General features: G+C 40.1%; 1 protein-coding gene across 1 annotated transcript in view; it reads right to left on the bottom strand.

The window, feature by feature from the left end:
- PTEN (phosphatase and tensin homolog) overlaps positions 1 to 25,960 on the bottom strand; it is a gene marked incomplete at its 5' end in the record, with an annotated part of 95,893 nt that overhangs the window by 30,456 nt on the left and 39,477 nt on the right. The window contains 3 exons of the mRNA XM_034776858.1: positions 2,908 to 3,146; positions 7,300 to 7,343; positions 16,702 to 16,746. Coding sequence (XP_034632749.1) covers positions 2,908 to 3,146; positions 7,300 to 7,343; positions 16,702 to 16,746 — 328 coding nt within the window. The remainder of the gene's footprint in view (positions 1 to 2,907; positions 3,147 to 7,299; positions 7,344 to 16,701; positions 16,747 to 25,960) is intronic.

The following is a 25,960-nucleotide window of genomic DNA, read 5'->3' as shown; positions in this document are numbered from 1 at the left end:
AGTTAATAAATACAACTATGAAAGCTGGCATCGAAGACTTGGTGGGATAATACACGACTGGAATACTGGTATAGAAGGGCACAGCTAGATCAGGAAGAACAGGCAGGGAAAAAAGGGAGGTGGTGTTGCCTAGTATATAAAAAAATGTATACAGTTGGACTGAGGCTGAGATGGAAATAGGAGACAGACTTGTTAAAAGTCTCTGGGTAAGGATAAGAGGGGTAAAAAAAAAACAAAAACCAAGGGTGATGTCATGGTACGGGTCTACTCCAGACTTCCTAACAAGAAAAAGGAGGTGGATGAGGCTTTTTACAAGCTAACAAAATCATCCAAAGCACAGGACGATGTCCCCCATCACTATCAACTACCCAGAATTTTTTTTTGGGGGGGTGGAGGGGGGGGGAGAGGGTTGAAACCCAGCAGGGCACAGATCATCAAACCAGTCTTGGAATGTATTGGAGACCATTTTTTATTCAGATGGTGAAGAAAGCCACTAGGGAAGAGGCTGTTCCAGATTTGATTTTGACTAATAGGGAAGAACTGGTTGAGAATTTGAAAGTGGAAGGCAGCTTAGGTGAAAGTAATCATGAAATTATGAGTTCATGATTCTAAGGAATGGTAGGAGGGAAAACAGCACAATAAAGAAAATGGATTTCAATATGGCAGACTTTAGCAAACTCAAGGAGTGCGTAGGTAAGATCCCTTCAGAAGCAAGCCTAAGAGAAAAAACAGTTCAAGAGAGTTGGCAGTTTTTCCAAAGAGACATTAATAAGGGCACAAGAGCAACCTATCCCACTGCATAGGAAAGCTAGGCAGTATGAAACCACTGGGGCTTAACCGGGAGATCTTAAATTATATGAAACTCAAAATTTAAGAATCCTACAAAAAGTGGAAACTAGGTCAAATTACAAAGGATGAATAAACACAAATAACACGAGTATGTAGGAACAAAATTAAAAAGGCCACGGCACAAAATGAGATTAAACTAGCTAGAGACATAAAGAGAACTAGAAAACATTCTACAAATACATTAGACGCAAGAGGAAGACCAAGGACAGGGTAGGCCAATTACTCAAATGTGGGGGAGGGGCGAGGGGAGAAGGCAGAGAGAATAACAGAAAATGTGGAAATGGCAAAAGTGCTAAATGATTTTTTTGTTTCAGTTTTCACCAAAACGTTCAGTAACAATTGGACATCTAACTTAATGAATGCCACTGAAAATGAGGTAGGACCAGAGGTTAAAATAGGGAAAGAAGTTAAAAATTACTTCGACAAGCTAGATGTTTTCAAGTCACCAGAACCTGATGAAATACATCCTAGAATACTCAGGTTGCTAACTGAGGATATATCTGAGCCAGTAGCGATTATCTTCGAAAACTCCTGGAAGATGGGTGAGATTCCAGAGGACTAGAAAGGGGAAAATATAGTGCCAATCTATAAAAGGGGAATAAGTACAACCCGGGGAATTAGACCAGTCAGCTTAATTTCAGTACCCAGAAAGATAATGGAGCAATCAATTTGCAGACACCTAGAAGATAAGGTGATAAGTAACAGTCAGCATGGATTTATCAAGAACAAATCATGTTAAACCAACCTAAGCAGCTTTCTTTGACAGGGTAACAAGTCTTGTGGATAAGTAAAAGTAGCATGTGTGATATATCTTGACTTTAGTAAGGCCTTTGATACTGTCTCAATAAAATTCTCATAAACAAACTAGGGAAATACAACTTAGATGGAGCTACTATAAGATGAGTGCACAACTGGTTGAAAAACAGTTCCAGGAGTGTAGTTATCAGTGGTTTCCCAGACAAGCTGGAAGGGCATATCAAGTGGGGTTCCCACAGGGATTAGTTCTGTGTCCGGTTCTGTTCAATATCTTCGTCAATGATTTAGATAATGGCATATAGAGTACACTTATAAAGTTTGCAGATATCAAGCTGGGAGGTGTTGCAAGTGTTTTAGAGGATAGGATTAAAATTCAAAATGATCTACATACTCGTGGTCTACATACATCAACTCCAGTCCTTTCCAGAGTAGATGTATGAACTGCTGTAACACTACAGACGAAATTGGGAGAGAGGAGGGAGACTGATAATCCCAATTTGAAAGACAGACCCCAATGTAGCTGGAAATTATTTTGACTAGGATGCAGAAATGAGGAAAAAAAATATTCTGAAGTCCTGAGACACTAGAGATTACTATCAGCAAGCTGTAGCCACAGCATGTCAACAAAGACCTGCCTGTGCCAGACAGCTTTATGCCGGGCTGCCACTAAGTCTACTAGCAAGGAGTTAAGGCCATGAAAGCCTTCTACCATTCTCAGTTCAAGGAGTGAGAGATTCCTCTCATTGAGAGGCTGGTATAGGGACTGAAAAGGTAATGCTCTCAATGAGGCAGGCTATAAACAGATGCTGATGGCAGCTTCTGCCTTGGCCAATTACCCTGAAAGTTTCATCCCTACAGAACAGAAGCCAAGTAAATAAAGGAATAAAGGAAATGGAGGAACTGGACAGCTCATCCACTAAAGGGACCAAACTAGAATAGTCCTATCTTTCAATTGGTTGAAGTTGATGCCTGTATAGCTGAATGGGAAAATTCACCATCCATCACCAACTTGATGTAATATGATGCAAAACACACTTTGAAGAGGTGGTCTGATATTCTTATGGCTAGCATAAACATTCAGAATCTTCTTGGACATAACAGAAACAAGGATTTTGCTTTCAATAGAATCAATTAGTATCAAGAACACTAATGGTGTCGTTTCTTTAAACCGAAAGTTAAACTAATAAGTCAAAACACAATCATACCTTCTGTTGGAGCCTATCCCAACTGAATTGATCTTAATTAGAAAAAGTACCAAGGAATGGGTGACAGGGTGGAAAAAAGCAGAGTACAATAACTCACCTTCTTGTCTCTGGTCCTTACTTCCCCATAAAAATCTAGAGCTTCTTGAGCCTTTAAAAACTTGCCTCGATGCAACAAATATGCACAAATCATTACACCAGTTCGTCCCTTTCCAGCTTTACAGTGAATTGCCGCAACATGATTGTCATCTTCACTCAGCCATTGGTCAAGATCTTCACAAAAAGGTTTGATAAGCTCTAGCTGTGGTGGGTTATGGTCTTCAAAAGGATACTGTGCAACTGTGATAGAAGATAAGATTTACAATGAAGTCTCAAATTTAATGCATTTTAACTAGTTTAACCAGAGAGGTTAACGTTACAAAATGCATATCATGCAATTAACAGTCTAAAGAGGTAACTGAATAGGTTAAGTGGTCTGACACAAGTACCGTAATGATCGATTCCAGAAAGGTGGTGTACAAGATGTGGAGCACATGCCAATAGCTTGGCCCCTCAAATTTCAGCAAATTCCCAATTATACATACTCTTAATGTCTTTCTCAATAGAGCAATTTTGCTCGTATCTGACAATGTGTCTTATAACAATCCATCATCCCAGAAGTGGTCTTATACCAGAACCTATTATTACAAGAATATAGGGTTAAGCCAGGCCCACTGATCAAATGAGGCAAATCTGCTGAAGAGTTCTGAGATTACAGTTTACCCTATTCCAGGGACTGGACTGGTCATGTCCACATAATTAGTTCCAAGAGGCTCTAAAACACGTGTAATAATACGTAATCATAACTGCTAATTGTAAACAAACCAAAAAACCACACACCCAGGCTCTTGTTATTGTTTTAACAGTAAAACCCAAAAACATTTCAATTTTTCAATGTGAAATAAGCCATAACCAGGAGATTGCAGCAACCAAAAAACAAACACACCTATCTTGCAGTGTATCAAACAAAAATAGATAATATCCATATTGCTGCTCAGTATATTTAGTCATACAAAGCTATATTTTCTCTGCCCAATAGGATCCCTCAGTGACTTTGAGGACAGACCGGCTCTTGCACAAATCACCACTCAGATCTAGTCAGAAACTATCACCTTGGAAGCTCTCTCTCTAGTTTTGGCCAACAAAGAATGAATAAAGCATCCAATTTTGGTCAAGTATTTTTTATTGGCTTGTCATACATTCAGGTTATGTAAATTCCTTTGGAAGAGACAGTTTAGGTCATAAGAGCAGAAGAAAGATGACGATTATGGTTGAATCATGAGATTCTTTTAGCAGAAAATTCTGGTGCAGTGCAGAGTACTATTTTGTCTGGAACAAAATGTAAGGACGATTTATAGGCTCACAGCACAGGACATCCACTTGGTCTTCTGGAAGAGCAAAAAAACCCCAAATAACTGACAAAAATGAACAAAAATTGACATGGCTTTAAAAGGAGGGTCCATGACACTTCACAACTAGATTCAGATTCCATCAAAGCAGCAGAAATGAGTGCTAGTCTTGCAAACTACCCCAATGTAAAAATGCACCACTATGCTTCGTTTCACATGGAAGACTGAGTATTCCTAAAATGGCCACCTCCATGTGAAGATTACAGTCTTAGGCCCTTTAGACAGCTGTATAAAAGGAAACTGAAGCAGTCCTTTAACCACTACCAACATGACATTGGTAAGGGAGACAATATTCTGAGAGATATCTCAGAATATTGCCACCAAAATTTGGAGGTAGATTCCATTTTAGATAAGAACCAGCCAAGGTTCCCTCTGGAGAGAAAGCCACAGAGGAAGTCCTGGAAGAAAGTTCCAAGAGAAGAACAGCTTGTTGGGGAAGCTCTCCAGGGACTAGAGCTGAGTCAAGGCTCACATGGTTCCTTGCTGAGAAGGAGCCATAGGCCTAGGAAGGGCTCAGCTGAAGATTCCAGAGAAGGCCTAAGGCTAATGTATGAAATGGATCTAGGAAAAGTGGACAGTCTGGAGTTTGGGATGGCCAGGTGATTCCCAGTTCAGAGACCCAGGGCAAGGGCTAGATCCTAAAGTAGTTGGGAGGGCCCAGGCTCCTCTACACCACCTACCTAAAGACTGTGGGAAATCCCTACACACTGGCAAGAACTGAGGGAAGTTGAGGCATAAGACAGGTGAAAGACAGCTTGATCCCTGAAATAAGGAGAGACAATCCTGAGAGGAAAGGACTTAAAGGTTACACAAACCCTAGGCAGAGGGCTATGGGTCCACAGGGGGTCGTGATCTTGTTCTGGATAGCTTTTCATTTTGTTTTGGACTTAGTTTGCCCGGCAAGGAAGATACTTGATTTGGCTGACAACCCACCGTCTGAATATCAGACATCTTCGAGATGCTTCATGTTGGGCACCCAAAATCACTTCTCATTTCTGAGAACCTTCATTACTAAAGCTTCCTCTTCTCCTAGGGAAAGGCAAAGTGTATAGAAGAAGGGGAGTCTAAGAGTCACTTTCTCAGATATGAGAGGAGGATTATTGTTTTTGTGATGAAAGGGAAAAGACAAAAATAAAAAAGTAATGCAACTCTAACTGAGCAACCTCAGCTAAGGCAGGATAGAGCAACTGGGATGATACATAAATATTCAACTGTGTTAAGGACTCTTCGTAATATTCTAGGAGTAAAAGGATTTCAGTAAATCAGTGATTTCTGAAATGTAAGTTTCTTCTTCATAATGCAAAATAAAAATGAAAGCAATGATGACATCTGGCCATGTGTTGTTAAAGGCCCATCCAACTTCATTTATGCATAACTCCCTCCTACTCTTGGAAGTCCTGGAATCTATCTTAACAGAATGCTTCCTCTCCTTACTTAACTATTTCACTGATTGTCAAAGCATGTAAGAAAGATGACATTTAAAGGATCACAAGTGACATCTGAGTTAGCACTCACTGAAATGAATGGGGCAGTTTAAACCTCTCATCTACTGTTTTCTGCCTCTCTGTAAACCCAGGAAGACACTGCAGAATCAGTTAAACTCTGTGTTTTGATGGTTTCCTCTACAACCGTAACAGCTAGAGATTTAGCTTCTACTAAAACATTTAAACAGACTCAGGAAAATGACTGAGAGTTCTGTCCATGCTCCCCAGTTGGGGCACACACCCCACACTTTGGAAAATTTTGGAACAAACACTAAAGGAGACTACACCACTGACTAGATAAGAAGGGTACTGGAGCTCCTAGTGAACTTAGACTGGAGTCCCAAGGATTACAGCTGCAGCATGGCCTTAGTAACACTAAAATCCACTCTGTTAGATAACATGCTGGAGGTGCTTCCCTTTACAGTGCCATCTCAAGCGAAGTAAGCTCCTTCAAATGCTCTTAGGTCATCCATATTGAAGAGCTTCTATTTATCTATTCACCCATTCCATCATACCCATTCTGAACAATGGTATGAAAGTGAACTACTAATGCATGGTGTCCAGAGAGATTTCTCTAGTAGTGGCTCTAGATTCCTGCATGGTAGCATTGGCAGAGGAAAGTAAGCGACATTAGTTTACTTTCAGCAGGTTTCCTACCAAAAGACTTTGGTTAACTAAGGGTCTAGAGGCAGAATTCTCAGTAGCACCCAAAACATCCCCTCATTAGCTGGAAAAGCTCCAAGTCAGAGTGACACTGAGCTGCCCCATTTAAACAAAGGCAGAATACTGAAGTGTTATGTAGTTTCAATTCCCTATATAGGGAAAGCCCTGATTCCAGAACTTTCTGGCAGAGCTGCCTGTGGATATATCTACACTGCAATAAAAGACTCACAGCATGGCTGTGGCTGGCCTGAGTCAGCTGACTCACGCTGATGAGGCTCGTGTTGCAGGGTTAAGAATTGCTGCATAGACTTTCAGGCTCAGACTGGAGCCCAGGCTCCAGCCCAAGCAGGAACGTTTACACTGCAATTTTTAGCCTCGCAGCCCAAGCCCTCCAAACCCAAGTCAGCTGACCTGGGCTCTGAGACTTGGTGCCACGGGTTATTTATTGCAGTGTAGATGTACCTTCTGACCAGTAAGCATGGCTTATTCTCCATTTTCATTCTATGGACTCTTCTATATTAGAAAGGACCTTTGTCACAATTTCAGTAAAAGTTCCCATTTTTGGTTAAATATGTGTTGATCAAATTAAATGGAGTACTTCATAGTTTGGTTTAAAATCAGCTTTAAGTCATAACCTCAGGCTTACACACTGAAATTTCAACTATTTGTGTTCTTAGCCCATGATAGATAATTGCTAAAAATATACTTTCTATACAGTGTCAAGCACCACAGTAAGCTTCTCATGAAGGAATCTTAAGTTATGTTAATACCATTCTTCTCTCTCCCCCCAAACACTACATTAATATGACAGTTTTACTTTGTTCCTTAGTTCAGAAAAATAAAAGGAGAAATTGGAAGGGAAAAAAAAAGCTAATAGCTTAGACAGCACAAACATACCTCTGCAGTTAAATTTGGCGGTGTCATAATGTCTTTCAGCACATCTAAAAAGAAAAGATTAAAGTTCAACATAAGTATGTTAGGTAAGTCTAAGGTGTCTATCACACTTTTGTATGTAAGGATCAGCATATGAAAGCCAAGAAAAAAACCTTAAGTCCACATCACCTTTATAGCTCAACACCACAGCTAGACTTGGTCCATGAAATTCAGAATATTTTGTTTTAAAATATATTGGTTAAGTTGCTATGGCAAACTCAAAAGATTTTACTGAAAAATAATGGTTACCCTACAGTAACTGATTCTTTGAGATGTTATAGTCATTGTAAATCTCCCTTTAAATATGCATATGCTTCATGAGCAAGATTAGACTTTTTGGAATAGCGGTGTTCATCAAGGTCATGCATGCACCCTGTTCTCTTTTGCTCCTGTACAAGGGCATAAAGGGCAGAGTGGCTGTGACTCTCCCTCAGTTCCCCCACGTTTTGAAACTTGCGTTAGCTGAAGACACTGAAAACAGGGAAGGAGGATGGATTATAAGGGCCACACAGACATCCTCATCTCGAAGAACTGCAGGGTAAGAAAAACTGTTCAAGTATGTCAGTGTGGATCCCACAGCAGGTGACAGGCAAGTAGTACTCCTTCTGGAGGGTGAGAAGGAATACCAGCTGCATCAGTTGAACAGTGCTGTCCTGAACTTGCCATCTGCCCTTGTGGCTAAGTCCAACGCACAAATGTTTGGTGAAGATCAGTGGTTACTCTATGTCACTGCCTTGCACATTTCAGAAACTGGCACACTTCTGAAGCAGGTGGAGAATGTCACTTGAGCTTTGGTGGATTGAGCCCTGATGCCGTGACACGCATGTATACCAGCCAACTGGAAACAATATGAGATACATTGTATCAAGTATCAGAGAGATAGCTGTGTTAGTCTGGATCTGTAAAAAGCAAGAGTCCTGTGGCACCTTTAAGACTAACAGATGTATTGGAGCATAAGCTTTCGTGGGTGAATGCCTACTTCTTCGGATGCATGTGAAGAACTGGGCATTCACCTATGAAAGCTTATGCTCCAATACATCTATTAGTCTTAGAGATACATTGTGTTATACACATAGATATTCTCTGAGTGGAGATGGCTTGGCCTTCTGAATGACCAGTTATTGCCAGAAATAAGTGGGTAGACAATTTGAACTACTTAGTTCAATCGATGTAGTAAAGCAATACTCTGGAAACATCCAGTGTGTAACTTCTCTTCCAGTATAGAGTGGGAATTTGGAAAGAATACAAGTTAACTGAGTTCCATCTGAATTGGAAGCCACTTTGGGGATGAACTTTGGGTAAGGTTTCAACACCACCTTGTCTCTATGAAAGATTATATAGGAAGGATCAGCCATAAGCGCTCAGAGTTGCTCTCCTAACCAAAGGAATAGAGTAAGTAGGAATGCAGTCTTCACAGTGAGATGAAAGAAAGAGCATTCTGACAGGGTCAAAGAGAGGGCCCATGACCATGACTCAAGAGGAAGACCATGCATGACTGTACCAGTAGATGGGTAGCAGAGATCGTTGCAAGAGGGACCTTAATGGAACTGAACTCTAGGCCAGAGCATTTTAAAAGCTAGGCAGCAAGGAGTTGAGGATCTTTGATGGTGTAGCCTGCAGAGTGAAAGTTATGTTGGGCCACACATCAAAAACCTTTTCCATTAAGACAAGTGTTTCTAGTAAATGTCATCCTGCTTTGTAAAAGGATACCCTGAACTTGCTATCTATAGTACTTAGCCAGCCAACATCCAGCCTGTCAGATGTAGTAACGTCAGGTCTGAAGTGTATGACTGTGGTACTGCGATATCTAGTCCAGGCAGTATGGCAGCTAAGCAAGCAACTAAACAGACATCTGTAGCAGGTCTGTCAGCCAAAGCTACCCTTGCCAGTAGGGAGCTATGCAAATGACGATGGTTCTGACTCATTTGATTTCAGATATCACCGTGAGGGACCAGAGAATCAAAGAAAAGGCACACCTCAATTCCACTGCAGAATGAAGGTGTCTCGTGAAGAGCCCAAGCTCATGGCCCCTCTAGACCAAAAGTTCTAACACTTGGTGTTGTGCGTGGAGGCAAAGAATTCTCTCCCCCAACAATGGAATATCTGTTTGATGATGGACCTCTTCAGTGACCACTTATGATTGTTACCAATTTACTCAAGAAGTCTATCAGACTGTTGTGGACACGTTGGATGTGAAGAGCCATCAGGGTGATCCTGTATTGATGGCTCCAAGTCCAAAGTTTGATGACTTACAGAGGGGTGATGAGATGGCAATTCACAGCTTGTTTATACAGTGCATTGCTGAGGCATAGTCCATCAGGAACTACACTGGAATTTTGGAGGACAGCTTGTATGTCATTCCTACTTAATATGATGGCTCTGAGTTCCAGGATGTCTGAGTGAAGTCTCAGGTTTCCTGAGGACCAACGCCATTGTATTTGCAGGTGGTCTAGCTGAATTCCCCAATACCCATGATTAGTGTCCTTGTCAGGGAGGGAGCTGGAGAACAGTACTATGCTCCTTCATGTTCTTGGGTTTTAACATCCCAGTTCTGCAAGAATGTGAGGTGGTACTCAGACCTTCTGGTGTTTTGGTAGAGAGCAGACTGACCTCAGACAGAATTATAAGGGTCACAAGTGAAATCTGATAAGCAGTGTCTTGTACACACATGCCAACATGTGGTCCAATATACCAAGGCAAGCATGTATGTCACAGACTGGTTTTATCTTATCTCAGTAGCAGCCCTCACAACAACAGGTACTTGTCTTTGTGCAGATATGCCTTCTCTGGCTTGGAACAGACCATAGCTCCTATAAACTCTATAATCTGTGATGGGATGAGAGTTTTTTCAAAGCTCACCATGAGATCTAAGTCAGGAAAAAAGCAGAGAGAAAGCATGTGCACGTATATATTCTAGGCTTGTTGCCGTCTCCTGCTGGGATCTGCTTCTGATCAGCCAAGTGTAAGCGTAGATGTGGATCCTGTCTTCTCAAATGGGCCGCCACCCCTCCCCCCACTAGGTATTCTGTGGAGATTCTTGATACCGTGTAGGGTCTGAATGGCAGTACCTTGTACTGATAGTGATTTGGCCCCAGTGTGAACCTCAAGTACTTCCTATTGGCCAGGTTGATAGCTATGTGGAACTACATGCCTTGCAAGAGGACAGCCAGATCCAGTCTTGATCCTGAAAAGATGAAACGATGGAGGCAAGGGTTACCATCCTGAATCTGAGGTGGCATATCTATCTGTTCAGTCTCCTCAGGTCTAGGATAGGACCCCTTTCCTCTTCAGGATAAGAAAGTATCAGGAGTGAGTCTCTTCCTCTGTACTTCTGAAGTATCTCCCTCCTCTGCTCCTAGATGAAGCAACAAGGCCAACTTTTTTTTTTTTTTTTTTTTAAATAGGCTCTCATGCAAAGTCTCTCAAGGGACAGGAAAGGGGACCAGGTAGGGAATACGGTGTGGAAATGAACAGGGTAGCTGTTGGTGATGATCAATACCTGCTTGCCTGTTATACTAGAACTAAACCTAAGGACTACAATGGGCAGCTCCTCTAGTATAATGGTCTTTTCCTTGGCAGATACTTAAGTTGTCTGCTCTAGGAGAAGGAAGGTGCCTCTTGCTGAGCTTACTATTTGTATTGTTTCTGATAGATCCCTTAACGTGGCCCAGGAGTCCTTCAGTAAATGGGGTGCTTTCTCTGTTCTGCATCTAAAAGAGCTCCATCCCTTCAAAAGGCAGGTCCCTCTCTGGTGGCTTGCACCTCTTTCGGGAAGCCTGAATGCTAGCAGTCATTTCAGGATAACTGATACTAGCAATCATAAGGTTTTCTTCATGGTGACAGCCATGGTCATTGATCTCAAACCATATTTGGATGCATATTTGCAATGCTCTTCTGACTACCACCTAGCCCTTTTATAATCCATTTCAGTTCCACCCCTTTCTCCTGGAGAATTTCAGACAGAAGTAATTTATCTTTCCCAGCTGAGGAAGTTACACTTTGCGAACAGGGCTTGGTAGTTCACAATGCAGAGCTGCAATGAGGTGGAAGAATATCTGTTGTGTCTGAAGAGATACAGGTTTTTGGTTTTGGAGGGGTTTTTGTTTGTTTTTTTAAGTCCTTTTCCTTTGATGTGCCTTTTATGAGCATAGACTTCTCTTGTACTGCTGATACCAGCAGAGACCCCAGAGTTTAGAAGTGTTCAAAGCCTTCTGAAATCACCCGTTATCTCCTTTCCACTCATATACATGTATAGGGCAAAGTTGTCAGGGTCTGCCATAGTACCATTGACAGCTCAAGTATGCCCTCATTGATTGGGAGGGTGATCCTGGCAATGGTTGTAAAGCTTAGTATTTCAAATAGCTTTTGGGATTTTTACTGGATTACTGTGATTTCAGTATCCCGGGTCTCTGTAATCCAGGCCAGGAAGCTTTGAAGTCCTGTTACCCAACTAGTGGTGATGATGATTCCCTAAGGTACAGATTGGGGTGGCTGCTGTACCTCCACTGTCAAATGCTCCTGGAGATCAAAGGCTGACATGAGTGAATGGCCTGGCTAATGATGCCACTATAGAGTGAAATCTTCTCTTCCTCAATGTGTGGGAGGGGGATCTCCTTAAGTACACATGCAGTGATGGTACCCAACATGGCCAGTGCAGCGTTCTGTAAGGGTACTAGCCATGTTGAGGTTGGCCAGCTTAATGCCATCCACATCTTGCTAGGAGGGGGGAAATGGGGGAGGGGGGGGGAGAGAGAGATACTGAGAAATTGCCAGCACGTTTTTTTGTTTGTTTCTTTGTTTTTAAGGAAACATCCAATTTGAAGAAATGGAGATGACAAAGTTCTTCACAGTTTGTTGTTAAAAACACAAGTTTTGAAGCTCTCAGAGTAGTGGGTTGGACAGTTGCTAGATTCCATCTCGCTGTCATATTTGATAAGAGGGAATGGTGGAAGGGCCACAGCTTATCCATCTTATGTAGTTACACAGGAGTACAAAAAGGCACCAGGCGCGCACACAGCCTCAAACACCGCTATGCAAGATTTCAATCTCACGCATGAGGCACACAGACACTCAAAGTAGTAAATCTTACCTATTCTTTACTCATTTAGAATTTTACATGTTTCTGTTTAAAAATCCAATTAGAAGTGTAATAAAATGTAAGACAGTAAACGAGCCTCTGAGACTTCAATTATTTTTTTTTATTCATCCAAGCTACAGCTGTGTTTTTGTAGCCAATCCTGCCATCAGGAATCCCTAGCAGCTTCAGTGGCTTTAAATTTTTGAAAAGTCACTTAAGCTTTAAAATGGCCATGATTTAACTTGCAACCAATTTGCACCTTCCTGGCTGTCATACAAACATGAGATATTATCCATCAACCTGCCTGACAGGTCTCAAGGCTAAAGAGAAGGCAACAGCCTGTTTTCAGCATGTGGCTTCATGCCAGAGCCAACTAAACCCCCACCTTCCCCCATGTTGAGGAACTTTGCATAGAAGTAAGAGGACACACAAAGGAACAGCCTCACAACTAATTACGCAAAGGAGACGACTGCAAGAAGCTGTGTACAAGTACAAAAGAGATATACTAATGAGGATCAGGAACAAAGGAGAGATTGGGAATAAAATGAGATTACAATGTTGGGGTGTATTAAAATAGAGGAAAAACTGAAAACATGGGTTAAATAAGAATACTGGAAACTAAGAGCAAGTGGTTTAAGATGTTGGATACAAGAAAGTAAGAGTGAAGGACAGGAAAGAAAGAAAACAGTTACATTTACAAATATTTTCTAGGAAGTGAAATGCCAAAGTGTTACAATAGGCTTTATCTGCACAGTTTGAACACCAATTTAACTAACATGGTTTAGAAACCAAAAGTTAAATTGATGCACCTGTCTAATGTAGATACCATTTGAGATTTCATACAACAAATTACATTAAAACAACTTTGAGGTTGCAAAGTCAAGCACTCAAAGTTCAGATATACCATTGTTATGATAGTCTAATTACATGATCAAATTTTTTCCACAGGACTCCAGCTCATTTTTTCAATACTCATGTAAGAAAATTAGTACTGTCAACAACTTTGCTCATTTTTAAATTAAAAGTTAGTAACTACAATGGGAAGGAATGTCTTGGGGACTGATATACATACATACATGCCATAACTAACATGCCCCTCCAATGGTGCCCAAAAGCTAGCATTTGATCCTTTTCCTACCTTGGGGACAAACACTGTGCTGAATTACCCCCTTTATAATCCTACTTAAATTTATGATTACCTAGTGTAAGCGTTTGTACAGATTTTGTCCACATAATAAGAATTAAGAGATTTCCTGGATTCTCTACACAAATGAGTGGCATTTACAAAGTATGTTTACCATGGCTGTAGAGTCATTTTATTCTGAACCTGTTCCCAATCACTTCACTTGAGAGGGGGTGGGGGAAGAAGAGAGAGAGAAGGAGAACTCTTTAGGCACATTTTTCACTTGAAAGCCTCATCCAAAGAGTAAATTTGGTGATTCTGGGACATTATTAAGTCACCTGCACCAGTCTTGAGTTAACCACGCAGGAAAAAAGTGAAATGTGTGTCTTGTAAGGACACAAAACCAAGACTTTTTTATACTCCTATAACTGAAAAAGACTTACATTTCAACTTCAAAAACTTGCCAGGAAGTTGAATAAAAGCCTCTGACACATTGACAAATTTGGTTCATAAATACAGTAGATAACATTGGAAAATCTGGAATGGCATATTAGTAATATACATATATCAAAGGCTCTTGTTCCCTTAATACAGAGAAAAAACAATGGCTCTTATCACATCCTCCTCATTTTTAACCCCAAAGTTTTAAAGAGTAATAGTTTCCTCTTCTTTACCATCTACTAGCTCTGTGCCTCCAACTTTACTTTAACCATCTACATATTTAAAAAGTTTTTCCTCACCTCTTCCATACAAATTCTTGTATGCTGACCTGATTTAGAAATTATAACACTTCTAGTGTTTTTAACCTGTCATTATTTGTGCCAGTTTCAAATGACATGCTCGGTACTGAGCAGTTCAACACTCCCTGATCTTGTGACTAATATCAAAGCCACACCTCACTAAAAACTGATAGTCTTAAGAAGCAGGAAGTTAGTTATCCTATTTCACATTTTTCCAGAAAAAAATTGGCTCCTACAAATAGGATTTGGGGGCCAGAGGGGATGGAAGGATAAAAAATACTTCGCTCAATCTTGACCATTCAGATTAGAGACCAGCAAATCTGCAGGTATCCGTGGACCATTTTTGCGGATCACACCACGCATGTGGATATAAATCTTTGTGTCTCCACAGGGCTCTGCAGCACACACTCACCCAAACAGAGCGGCTGTCACCCAGCCTGCAGGCTTCAACTCAGCTCTCTGAATCACGCAGCAGTGTGTTGGACATTCTGGGAGTTGTAGACCCCAACTTGCTCAGAAAGAGGGGGTAAACAACAACTCCCAGAAAGTAGTGAGCCAAGCACCACTTTGAAGGTGAGGTTGTTCTTTAAACAGGCAGGCGGCAATGACTGCGTGCATTAGAGCTGCCGTAACTGCATAGGGGTGTTCAAGCCCCCCATGGGGAGGGTGGCGCTGCATAGAAGGACCCAGAATTGTAGCCTCCCTGGCTGGGGCAGGGAAGGAGTTACAGCAGGGGCAGAGCGGGCAGCAGGTCTCTAGGGAGAAGTGGAGCTGGGGGGGTAGGGGGATGGTTGGGGGCTAGACACAGCCCTGTGTCACTGCTGCACAGTGACCTGAGGAGCTGTTTAGAGCCCTGCAAATCTGCGGCTCGCAGATCGGATGCAGATACCTTTTCATATCTGCACAGGGCTCTAATTCTGATTCAAGAGCTATTCAACAAATTATCATTTTAAAATAACTAAAACCAAACACACTTGAAATGCAACCTGATGACTATGATAAGCCCTCCCCTTGATAATTATATTTTAAAAAGATCAGAATGTACACTAAAGCCCTCTAGCTTTGGGTGACCAGGTTGAACTGCAGGAGGAGTGAAGTGGTGATAGACACCCAATAAATACCTAGTTAGCTCTTTAAGGCGGGAAGAGTATATTCAAATGTCTTATCAAGTGCTTTTAGAAATACTTTCACTTTTAGCTGTGAATAGAATTGGCACATCTTTCAGTGGGAGGTTAGATTCCGATTAGGTTGCCTTCTGAACAATTTACAGGCACAAGAAAAGAATCTCATTACTGGACTGTATGATAAACTGCTTTCAAAATTGTTCAAGTTGTATTATTTTAATATATAGTTTGGTTAACATCAATAAATTTCCCACCTCCCATCTTTAAAGGTCAATCTTATAGCAACTTTTAAAAAAGCATTCAATTTCTTGTTAATTTTAATGTTATGTACATCTAGAGTCTTAACCTATCTTCATCTATGTCAAGATAACAAATCCAACAGGAACCTATTTTTATTCTGAGGCACATTTACATTATTTTTAATGATTTACTGTTTACAGTGTGGACTGATTTATTGGACTGATTTTTCTATCAACAAAAAGGAAGAAAAAATATATAGGATTACGCAAAATAAAGCTTTGAGAAGCTCAAAATAGATCAACCAGCTTCCAGGGTAACTCCTATTAAGTTTTACTTTTTCCTGCACCTCATTTTTGAAACACATTCGCAAACTTCAGCTGAAAACAACATAACATTACTGTACATTTCAGAATGCAGAAACAAACTCAGGATCAGGTTTAAAACAAAAGGAAAAAGATGACAGGAGATAATTAGCAAAATCCTACAAAATATTTTGATAATAGATAAATGTATGTATAACTACTCAATCCACAGAAGCAAGCATTGTACCTATAACACTAAGGTAAGCTCAACTGTTGTAATAACTTATTCAAAGTTGCACATAGGGATAGCAAGAGTTCATGTAGATGCAAAATAGAGCTGTTTAAATAAAGTGTATGCTACTGATACAGTGCTATATAAATAAATAAATTTCAGAATAACAGAAGATATCTATTTTGCAGTTCCATCACTGAAGATGTCATTAATGTATTACCAGAAACCATGATGTGAATTACTTCTGAATTTACCACATGGTTACAGGATCTAAAATGAGCTGTATGCCATGCAATTTAAAAGTAGATCAAGTAACACGAGCCCATACAAGCATTCCATGTAATTTCTTCATTACACTTTACTAAATGAAGTAACAGTGCTCTCAATTAGTTTTCTTGAAATAATTGTTTTAAGAAATCTGTAAAACAGTATGTTCAGTTACGTCCAAGCATAAAAAGAAACCATTTTCACTCATGAGCTATGTTTATAACATTGTTTTGAAAGGTGTAGATATAAAAGTATACTTACAGATTGTATATCTTGTAATGGTTTTTATGTTTTGAATCCAAAAACCTTAAAAGAAAAAAGGCAATTTACATAAATGTATTTTGGCTATTACTGTTTCAAAGATATTTTAATATATTTACAATACAAAAAACATTTTCATATGAATTTCAAACTAAGCAGTTTTGAGTTTGAAATTCAGGCTATTTCCCCACAATATCTCTTGAGAGACAGTGATGGGGCCCAACCCTGCACGCCTTGCTCACATAAGTATCCTCACTAGCATCAACAGGACTACTTGTATAAGTGAAGGCAGCAGGTTTTAGGCCCATATAGTTAATTACAAAAATGTATTTTTAATATTCATGCTCCACTTGTCAATATAGATTTTTTTTAAACTTGTATTACTGCGTTTTAGTTTTACATTTTTTACCAGAAGGATTTCTAGTTACCTATTTCAATAAAAATAACTGCTATAATTATTATTTCCAATGTAATCATATACACAGAATATTTACCAGAAACATATCTTATGCGCTTCTCTATAAAGTTTACTGATGCACCTGTACTGATACACCAATCAAGTATAAATATCATAAGAACACAACAAGCTATACTGGGTCAGACCAATGCTCCATCCAGCCCAGTATCCTGTCTTCCTACAGTGGCCAATGCCAGGTATTTCAGAGGGAGTTAACAGAACAGATAAACATCCCATTGCTCATTCCCAGTTTCTGGCAAACAGAAGCTAGAGACACTTAAGGGTTTTGCATTCCTGCCCATCCTGGCTAATATTCTCGGATAGACCTGTCCTCCATGAATTTATCTAGTTCTTTTCTGAACCCTGTTATAGTCTTTGCCAGAGGATTTTGTGAAGGCCAAGAGTTCCACAGGTTGATTATGTGCTGTGTGAGAAAAAAATACTTCCTTTTGTTTGTTTTAAAACCTGCTGCCGGTTAACACAAGAACTGGGGATCACCCAATGAAGTTATCTGAAGGAATAAACAGCACGTATTTGTTCACTTTCTTCACACAATTCATGATTTTACAGACCTCTCATATTCCTCTATTCAAGGTCTCTTTTCAAAGCTGAACAGTCCCAGTCTTATTAATCTCCCCTCATATGGATTCTGTTCCATACCCCTAACAGTTTTTATCGACCTTTCATGTTCCTTTTCCAATTCCAATATACCTTTTTTGAGATGCAGGTGGTATTCAAGATGTGGGTGTACCATGGATTTATACAGAGGCAATATGATATTTTCATTCTTGTTTATCTATCCCTTTCCTAATGATTCCCAACATTGTGTTAGCTTTTTTGACTGCCTCTGCACATTGAGCAGATGTTTTCAGAGAACTATCCACAATGACGCCAAGATCTCTTTCTTGAGCGGCAACAGATAATTTAGATCCCATCATTTTATATGCATAGTTCGGATTATGTCTTCCAATATGCATTTCTTTGCATTTATCAACATTGAATTTCACCTGCCATTTTGTTACCCAGTCTCCCAGTTTTGTGAAATCCCTTTGTAACTCTTTGCAGTCTGCTTTGGATTTAGCTACCTTTAGTAGTTTTGTACCATCTGCAAACTTTGCCACTTCACTGTTTACCCCTTTTTCCAGACCATTTATGAATATGTTGAACAATACTGGTCTCAGTACAGGCCCCTGGGGGACACCACTATTTACCTCTTTCTATTCTGAAAACTGATCATTTATTACTATCCTTTGTTTCCTATCTTTTAACCAGTTGCTGATCCATGAGACTACCTTCCCTCTTATCCCATGATAAGCTTATTTTGCTTAAGAGCCTTTGGTGAGGGACCTTGTCAAAGGCTTTCTGAAAATTTAAGTACATTATATCCACTGGATCACCCTTGTCCACATGTTTGACACCCCTCAAAGAATTCTAATAAACTGGTGAGGCATGATTTGTGTTTATAAAACCATGTTGACTCTTCCCCAACAAATCATGCTCATCTGTGAGTCAGATAATTCTGTTATTTACTATCATTTCAATCAATTTGCCAGGTACTAAATTTAGGCTCACCAGCCTCTACTTGCCAGGATCGCCTCTGGAGCCTTTTTTTTTTTTTTTTTTTAAATCGGTCTCACATTAGCTATCCTCAAGTCAACTGGTACGGAAGCTGATTTATGATAGGTTACAAACTACAGTTAGTAGTTCTACAATTTCACATTTGAGTTCCTTCAGACTACCATCTGGTCCTGGTGATTTATTACTGTTTAATTTATCAATTTGTTCCAAAACCTCATCTAATGACACCTCAATCTGGGACAGATCCTCAGATTTGTCACCTAAAAAGACAGCTCATGTTTGGGAATCTCCTTCACACACTCAGCCATGAAGACCGATGCAAATTATTCATTTAGTGTCTCTGCAATGGCTAATCTTCCTTAATGACAGGTTTCAGAATAGTAGCAAAAAGAACAGGAGTACTTGTTGGACCTTAGAGACTAACAAATTTATTTGAGCATAAGCTTTCGTGGGCTACAGCCTTAAGTGCTCCTTTAGCATATCATCCAGTGGCTCCATGTGTTGTTTAGCAGGCTTCCTACTTGTGAGGTACTTAAATTTCTTGCTGTTCCCTCCCTCCCCCCTTTCAATCTTGAGCTAGCTGTTATTCAAATACTTTTTTGGCCTTCCTAATTATATTTTTACACTTCACTTGCCCGAGTTGATGCTCTTTTCTATTTTTCTCACTAGGATTTAACTTCCACTTTTTGCCTCTCACTGCTTCTTTTATTTTGTTGTTTAGCCACAATGGCACTTTTTTGGCCCTCTTTATGTTTTTTAATTTGGGGTATACCTTTAAATTGAGACTCTTATCGTGCCTTTAAAAAGTTTCCATGCAGCTTGCAAGGATTTCACTTCTAGAACTGTACCTTTTAATTTCTGTTTAACTAGCTTCCTAATTTTTGTATAGTTCCCCTTACTGAAATTAAATGCTACCATGGTGGCCTGCTTCAGTGTTCCCCACCCCTCACAGGGAGGTTAAATTTTATTATGTTATGGTCACCAGTTCAGCTATACTCACCTCTTGAACCAGATCCCATGCGCCACTTAGGACTAAATCAAGAACTGCCTTTCCACTTGTGGGTTTCAGGACTATCTACTCCAAGAAGCAGTCATTTAAGGTGTCAAGAAACTTTCTCTATGCATCCCATTCTGAGGTGACATTACCCAGTCACTCTGGGGATAGTTGAAATCCCCCATTATTACTGAGTTTACTTTTATAGTCTCTCTAATCTCCCTGCGCATTTCACAGTCACTATCACCATCCTGATCAGGTGGTCGGTAATATATCCCTACTGCTATATTCTTATTACAGCATGGAATTACTATCAATAGAGATTCTATAGTATAGTTTGGTTCATTTAAGATTATTATTTCATTTGACGCTATGCTTTCTTTCACACACAGTGCCACTCCCCCACCAGTACAACCTATTCTGTCCATATATTTTGTACCCTGGTATTACGGTGTCCCATTGATTATCCTCATTCCACTAGTGCAATTAAAAATCAAATTCCAAAATGGATTGAAATAGCCATTATTATCCATTAACACACTGCATAAGGAGTTCCAATTAGTACTTTGGGCACACAGAGGGAGGAAGGATGTTATTTTCCAATTATTTGAACCAGCATCACTTAAACAGCCATCAATCTCTAAAAATAGATTAAATGTTTTTTCCAGTGCTAAAACGCTAATGATCATTTTGCAATATAATCCTCTACAATATTACTAAAGTTTCAGATAGCAGCATGAAGATAAGAATACTTTGGGCTAAATTTGATACTTACACTGATTTAAGTGAGTGTCAATGTTAGACCGTTGTGTTTTTATAATGTGGTACAATCAAAATTCTCGAAGCCCTTCAAATCTGTTTCATCATATCCTCTTGATGTGGAGAGTACACTCATTTTAAAGTTAAACAAGAATAGCTTTTATTTGCTTATTTTGGGTGGGTTTTTTTAAAGTGTTATTACCTATTTTACAGAAAGCACCATAAATTAATGAAACTGGACATTTTAAAAATAAACATAATCTACTTTTCATAGACCACAGTTTAGGTAGAGCAGGGATCAGCAACCTTTCAGAAGTGGTGGGCTGAGTCTTCATTTATTCACTCTAATTTAAGGTTTCGCGTGCCAGTAATACATTTTAACGTTTTTAGAAGGTCTCTTTCTGTAAATCTATAATATATAACTAAACTATTGTTGTATGTAAAATAAATAAGGTTTTAAAAATGTTTAAGAAGCTTCATTTAAAATTAAATTAAAATGCAGAGCCGCCCCGGACCAGTGGCCAGGACCCGGGCAGTGAGTGTCACTGAAAATCAGCTCACGTGCTGCCTTTGGCACGCGTGCCATAGGTTGCCTACCCCTGAGGTAGGCTAATGAATTTCACTGTTTCCCATTTCATTTTTATCTTCTCACACACTAGCACAAGTTTGGATTGTTTGAGTTGCAAAACCTAACAGGAATTTTGATCTGTTTTTAAAACAATACTAGTATTTTTTCTTATTAATCTTGGATTTTGTAGAAGTTTATTTAAATAAAAGTCTAAATTTGAGGTCAAATTTAATCTGACAGCTTCCCTCTAAGTGTCCCTCACTTACCACAGTCAGTCAATTGGAATTCGAGGAACAGAACCCACAGAATAATAAGTGATAAATTTTCTGAACTAAGTAGGAACAAGGTCAAGTTTTCCCTGCTTTGTTCAGGTCAGCTAAAGCACTGTCCAAACACCCTTCTCCCTCCCCACCCTTAATGGTGGGGATGGGGGAAGAGGAAAAAGTCTCTTTTCTACACTTCATGTAGCAGCTCTACGAGCTGAACTATAACCATGATACACCAAAAGTGCCGCTATTATATATGATGTGTCACCTGGCAATGTTCAATAAGAAACAACATACAAGTGTTTACACTTATCAACAAAGTGTGTTTGCATATCAGCCAGAATGAATTAAATTAGCCATGGCAGTACATGCTGTTCACATTGAAAAGAAACATGAGCTGCTAAAATCCTGGAAAGCTCAAGCAAAAACAAGCTCAAGTTATCAGTCATAATACTCCAGAAGAACCTCTGTGGTTAAACTGATGTGTTAAAATAAGAACAGATGTGAGTATAGCACTGAACTAGGACTGCAATTTTATCTACAGAAAAATATTTTAGAACACAGTTACAACTGGCACCCTTGTAAGCAGTTTCAGGGGGGGTCAAATGGCTTAATGAACACAGATTCATCCCTAGAGATAGCCCCATGAGGTTAGAGTTGGAATACATGGGAGGGCAGGAGGGGAGAAGCTGGCACTGGTTCTGCCAGTAGTTTACTGGCTTTGTGGATGAGTTTTAGTTTACAGGGTTGTCAAATAAGGCATTTTTCTAAGCCTTCACAAAAAGTTAAAAAGCCTCAACACAGCGGTACAACAAACTTAAAAGTAACTGCTTGCATTTTAAAAGATGAAGAGTAATGGTAGTTTTCTAAAAACAGAATATTTCCAATACAATAATGTCATTAGTTAGTTTTACACCATATTTGACACTATTCAAGAAAAATGTTATGTCTTTAGAACCAGATACTAATTTCTCCTGGACCGTGAGTAAATGTACATGGATTGTGTGTAAAGCATTAGTAAACTCAAAAATTTTTCATAAAATGAAAAAAGGTTACTGCTGCTGAAATATTGCATGCTTATACTTTTGTAAAGTCATGCTTCATGTTTGAAAACAAGGAACTCAAGATAATATAACCCAAGTCACATCCAGGTCCCCTAGAGTCATTTAATTTGCATATTTTAAAATACCCAAATGTCATTGATTACATACCTATGATATTGCCTTGCAAAATGAAAAGTTCTCCTTTAGCCATCTAACTTTATGGAAATGTTATTTTGCTCATCTAACTTATTTAAAGTCTATAATTTGCAGATAATGTACAGTGTTTATTCTCAAAACCAAGTACATCTCTTCTACATTCTAAAGCAATTAGAATTAATATTTGGAACTGTGGAGGGCAGACAGCCAAAGATACACTCCCAATATTAATTTGGGTTGGACCACCAGGTTGGGGAAGATTTCCCACCCTTTTTGGCATTTTATGCGTAGAACCCACACTCAACAAGGGATGTAAGTGGGGCTTAGGAAAAAACAGGCAGGCTGACTGGATTCACTGGAATCACCAGTGAATCACTGGAATAACCAGAAATCACCTGAGATAGAAATTTGGGAGTAAGGGTGAAGCACCAGCCAAGTCCTATGGAGCACAATGTAAAATGGGTCAGCCAGTAGCATCTGTATCTCTGCCACTGTAGGCTGATTCAATGGACTTGAAGAAAGTAATCTGATGAGATGTGTGAGCATCATATTGATAACTTAAGATGAAGGTGACTCAAAGGCAAAGCATATGGAGTAATCATTTTAGTCATAATGAAGAGAAGGTGAGAAAACAATTTAGCACTAGGGAGTTGAAAGCAGACTATGGCAAGTTGAACTCACTGAACAGAGGAAAAAATACAGAAGAAAGACTATAATGAAAAGGATGGATTTAAAGAGATCACTTCTGTTTTATTGTGGCTGTACAGAAAACTGCTTCATAGCAAAAGATTTTCTGCTTTCCTTTTCATTATCTTCTGTTTTGGTTGTCCACATTCAAGCAGAGTCTTGAATGTCTCAATACAGAGACATAGGATGGAGAATCCAGTTTCGGCTCTGTGACATCAAATCTGGAATGCCAGGCAGTGGGACTTACAGATCCAGTAACAAATCCTTGGCCTGATCACCAAAGTGCTTTGCCCAGGCTAGGGCTGCTTAACACAGTGTTCCTCTCCTGCCTACACTTATCAGTCTGGGTATGAAAGGGATTGGAAGAAATGCACAAGGAGATTTGAGACTGTTCACAAGATGGACGACTGTACGCCATGATTCCCCAACCTCCCCCGGAGGAAAAAAAATGGTATTGTTTCTTGTTCCAATGAGGGCACACGGATCTACCCAACAATTTCCTCCCCTCTGGAACAGAAACCCGAAGACGGTTTCTTTCGGGGATCACTTATGTTGAGCACTGCACTTTCAGTTCAAGACACTGACCTGGATGTCTCCCTTGCCTTATTGCTACAGACTCAGAGCTCAATCTACTTAGCTCAACAAAGAGAAGGTTAATGGGTGACTTGATTACAGTCTATAAGTACCTACCTGGGGAACAAATATTTAATAATGGGCTCTTCAATCTAGAGAGAAACGTATAACAATCAAATTGTTGTACTAAGTTGGCTGTAAGTTGAAGCTAGACAAATTCAGACTGCAAATAAAAAGTAAATTTTTAATGGTAAATTTTTCCAGTGGTTCTCAAGGTTTAAGGTGGCGTCTCCATCACTGAATTTTTAAATCAAGATTGGATGTTTTTGTAAAATATGCGCTCTAGAAATTATTTTGGGAAATTTCTATGGCCTGTGCTATACAGAAGGTCAGACTAGATCTGGGGCCAGCAACGTTTGGCACGCGGCTCGCCAGGGTAAGCACCCTGGCGGGCCGAGCCAGTTTATTTACCTGCTGACGCGGCAGGGTCGGCCGATCGCGGCCCTCACTCGCCGCAGTTCGCCGTCCCGGGCCAATGGGGGCGGCGGGAAGCCGCGGCCAGCACGTCCCTCGCCCATGCCGATTCTCACCGCCCCCATTGGCCCGGGATGGCAAACCGCAGCGAGTAGGGGTCGCGATCGGCCGAACCTGCCACGTCAGCAGGTAAATAAACTGGCTCGGCCCGCCAGGGTGCTTACCCTGGTGAGCCGCGTGCCAAACGTTGCCGACCCCTGGACTAGATGATCATAATGCTCCCTTCTGACCTTAGAATCTATGACTCAAGAAGAGCTCAACCAACCATGAGAGATGACATACAAGATAGAGGGTAGTATTTGTGAGCATTTTGAGATAGGCATGCCTCACAAGTCAAGCAAATTGCTCTTTGCTCCTGCAAAGCAGTAAGGCTGGACTCTCTTCGAGTCCAGAGCACCTAAGTTAATATCTGGTCCAGGTGATCTCCCCATTGCCAAGTGGAAGCATCCATGAGTAGTACTGTAGGCAGCAATGTCTAGAATGGGACGCCTTTGCAGCTTTGGCAAAGTTTTGTCCATCAGCATAGTAAAGTGATGCCATTGTTACACAGATGATAGATGATGTCAGCCCAACAAGGTCAGTATACAGTCCTTAACCATCCTTAAGGAAGATGTAAGTGAACTTACATAAGCTCACAAGCCCATCTCATCTAACCACAGTTTAGCATTGGTTCTGCAGAAAATAAGCTTTCACTGATCTATATTGCAGGACTGCCCAATCAACTCTAGTGTCTCAGCAGCAGCAAGATGGACATTTTTTAGACTAATTCTTGGTCTGAAAGAGTAAAATAATCAGCAGACTGTCCTCAGGGTTCTCCACGCCCTGAAGTGACTTATCCCATATTAGCGAAGGTGAGTACAAGAGCCCAGTCTCAAAATACTTACCACCACTGCTAGACACTGAAGACTATGGGCAGCTGATACTGTTGATCAACTACAGTGAATTGAGAATACTTTCCATGAGCTTCCGGGATTACTAAATTTAAATGTGTCCTTCTGGTTGGGAGCCAGAAACCAATCCTGGAGATCAGTGGTTCTCAACCAGGAGAACACTGTACCCCTGAGGGTACGCCGAGGTCTTATGGGGGTACATTAACTCATCCAAATATTTGCCGAGTTCTACAACAGGATACATAAAAAAGCATTAGCGAAGTCAGTACAAACTAAAATTTCATACAACTTATTTATACTGCTCTATATACTATACACTGAAATGTACGTACAATGTTTATATTCCAATCGATTTCTTTTATATGGTAAAAATGAGAAAGTACACAATTTTTCAGTAATAGTGTGTTGACACTTTTCTGTATTTTTATGTCTGATGTTGTAAGCAGTTTAAAGTGAAGTGTAGCTTGGGGTTACACAAGACAAAACAGACTCCTGAAAGGGGTACAGTAGTGTTGAAAGGTGGAAAAACACTGCTGTAGAAGGCACTGGATTATGAAGGGGTTGGTCACCAAGCAGAATTTCTGAGGCATGACAAATTTGTTGAGTCATCTGAAGTCCACAATGGGATGAAACCCCTACCCTGTCTTGGTAATAGGAAGTAATGACAATGAACTCCTCTTCCATTAACATATTAGGGACCATCTCTATTACACCATCTAGAGGAAGGATGCAATTTATTCACTTAGCACTGTCT

This window comes from Trachemys scripta, chromosome 7, assembly GCF_013100865.1.
Source record: "Trachemys scripta elegans isolate TJP31775 chromosome 7, CAS_Tse_1.0, whole genome shotgun sequence".
NCBI classification, from domain to species: Eukaryota; Metazoa; Chordata; order Testudines; family Emydidae; genus Trachemys; species Trachemys scripta.
The sequence above is the reverse complement of the archived record's forward strand: the minus strand, read 5'-3'. Positions and strand labels throughout refer to the sequence as shown.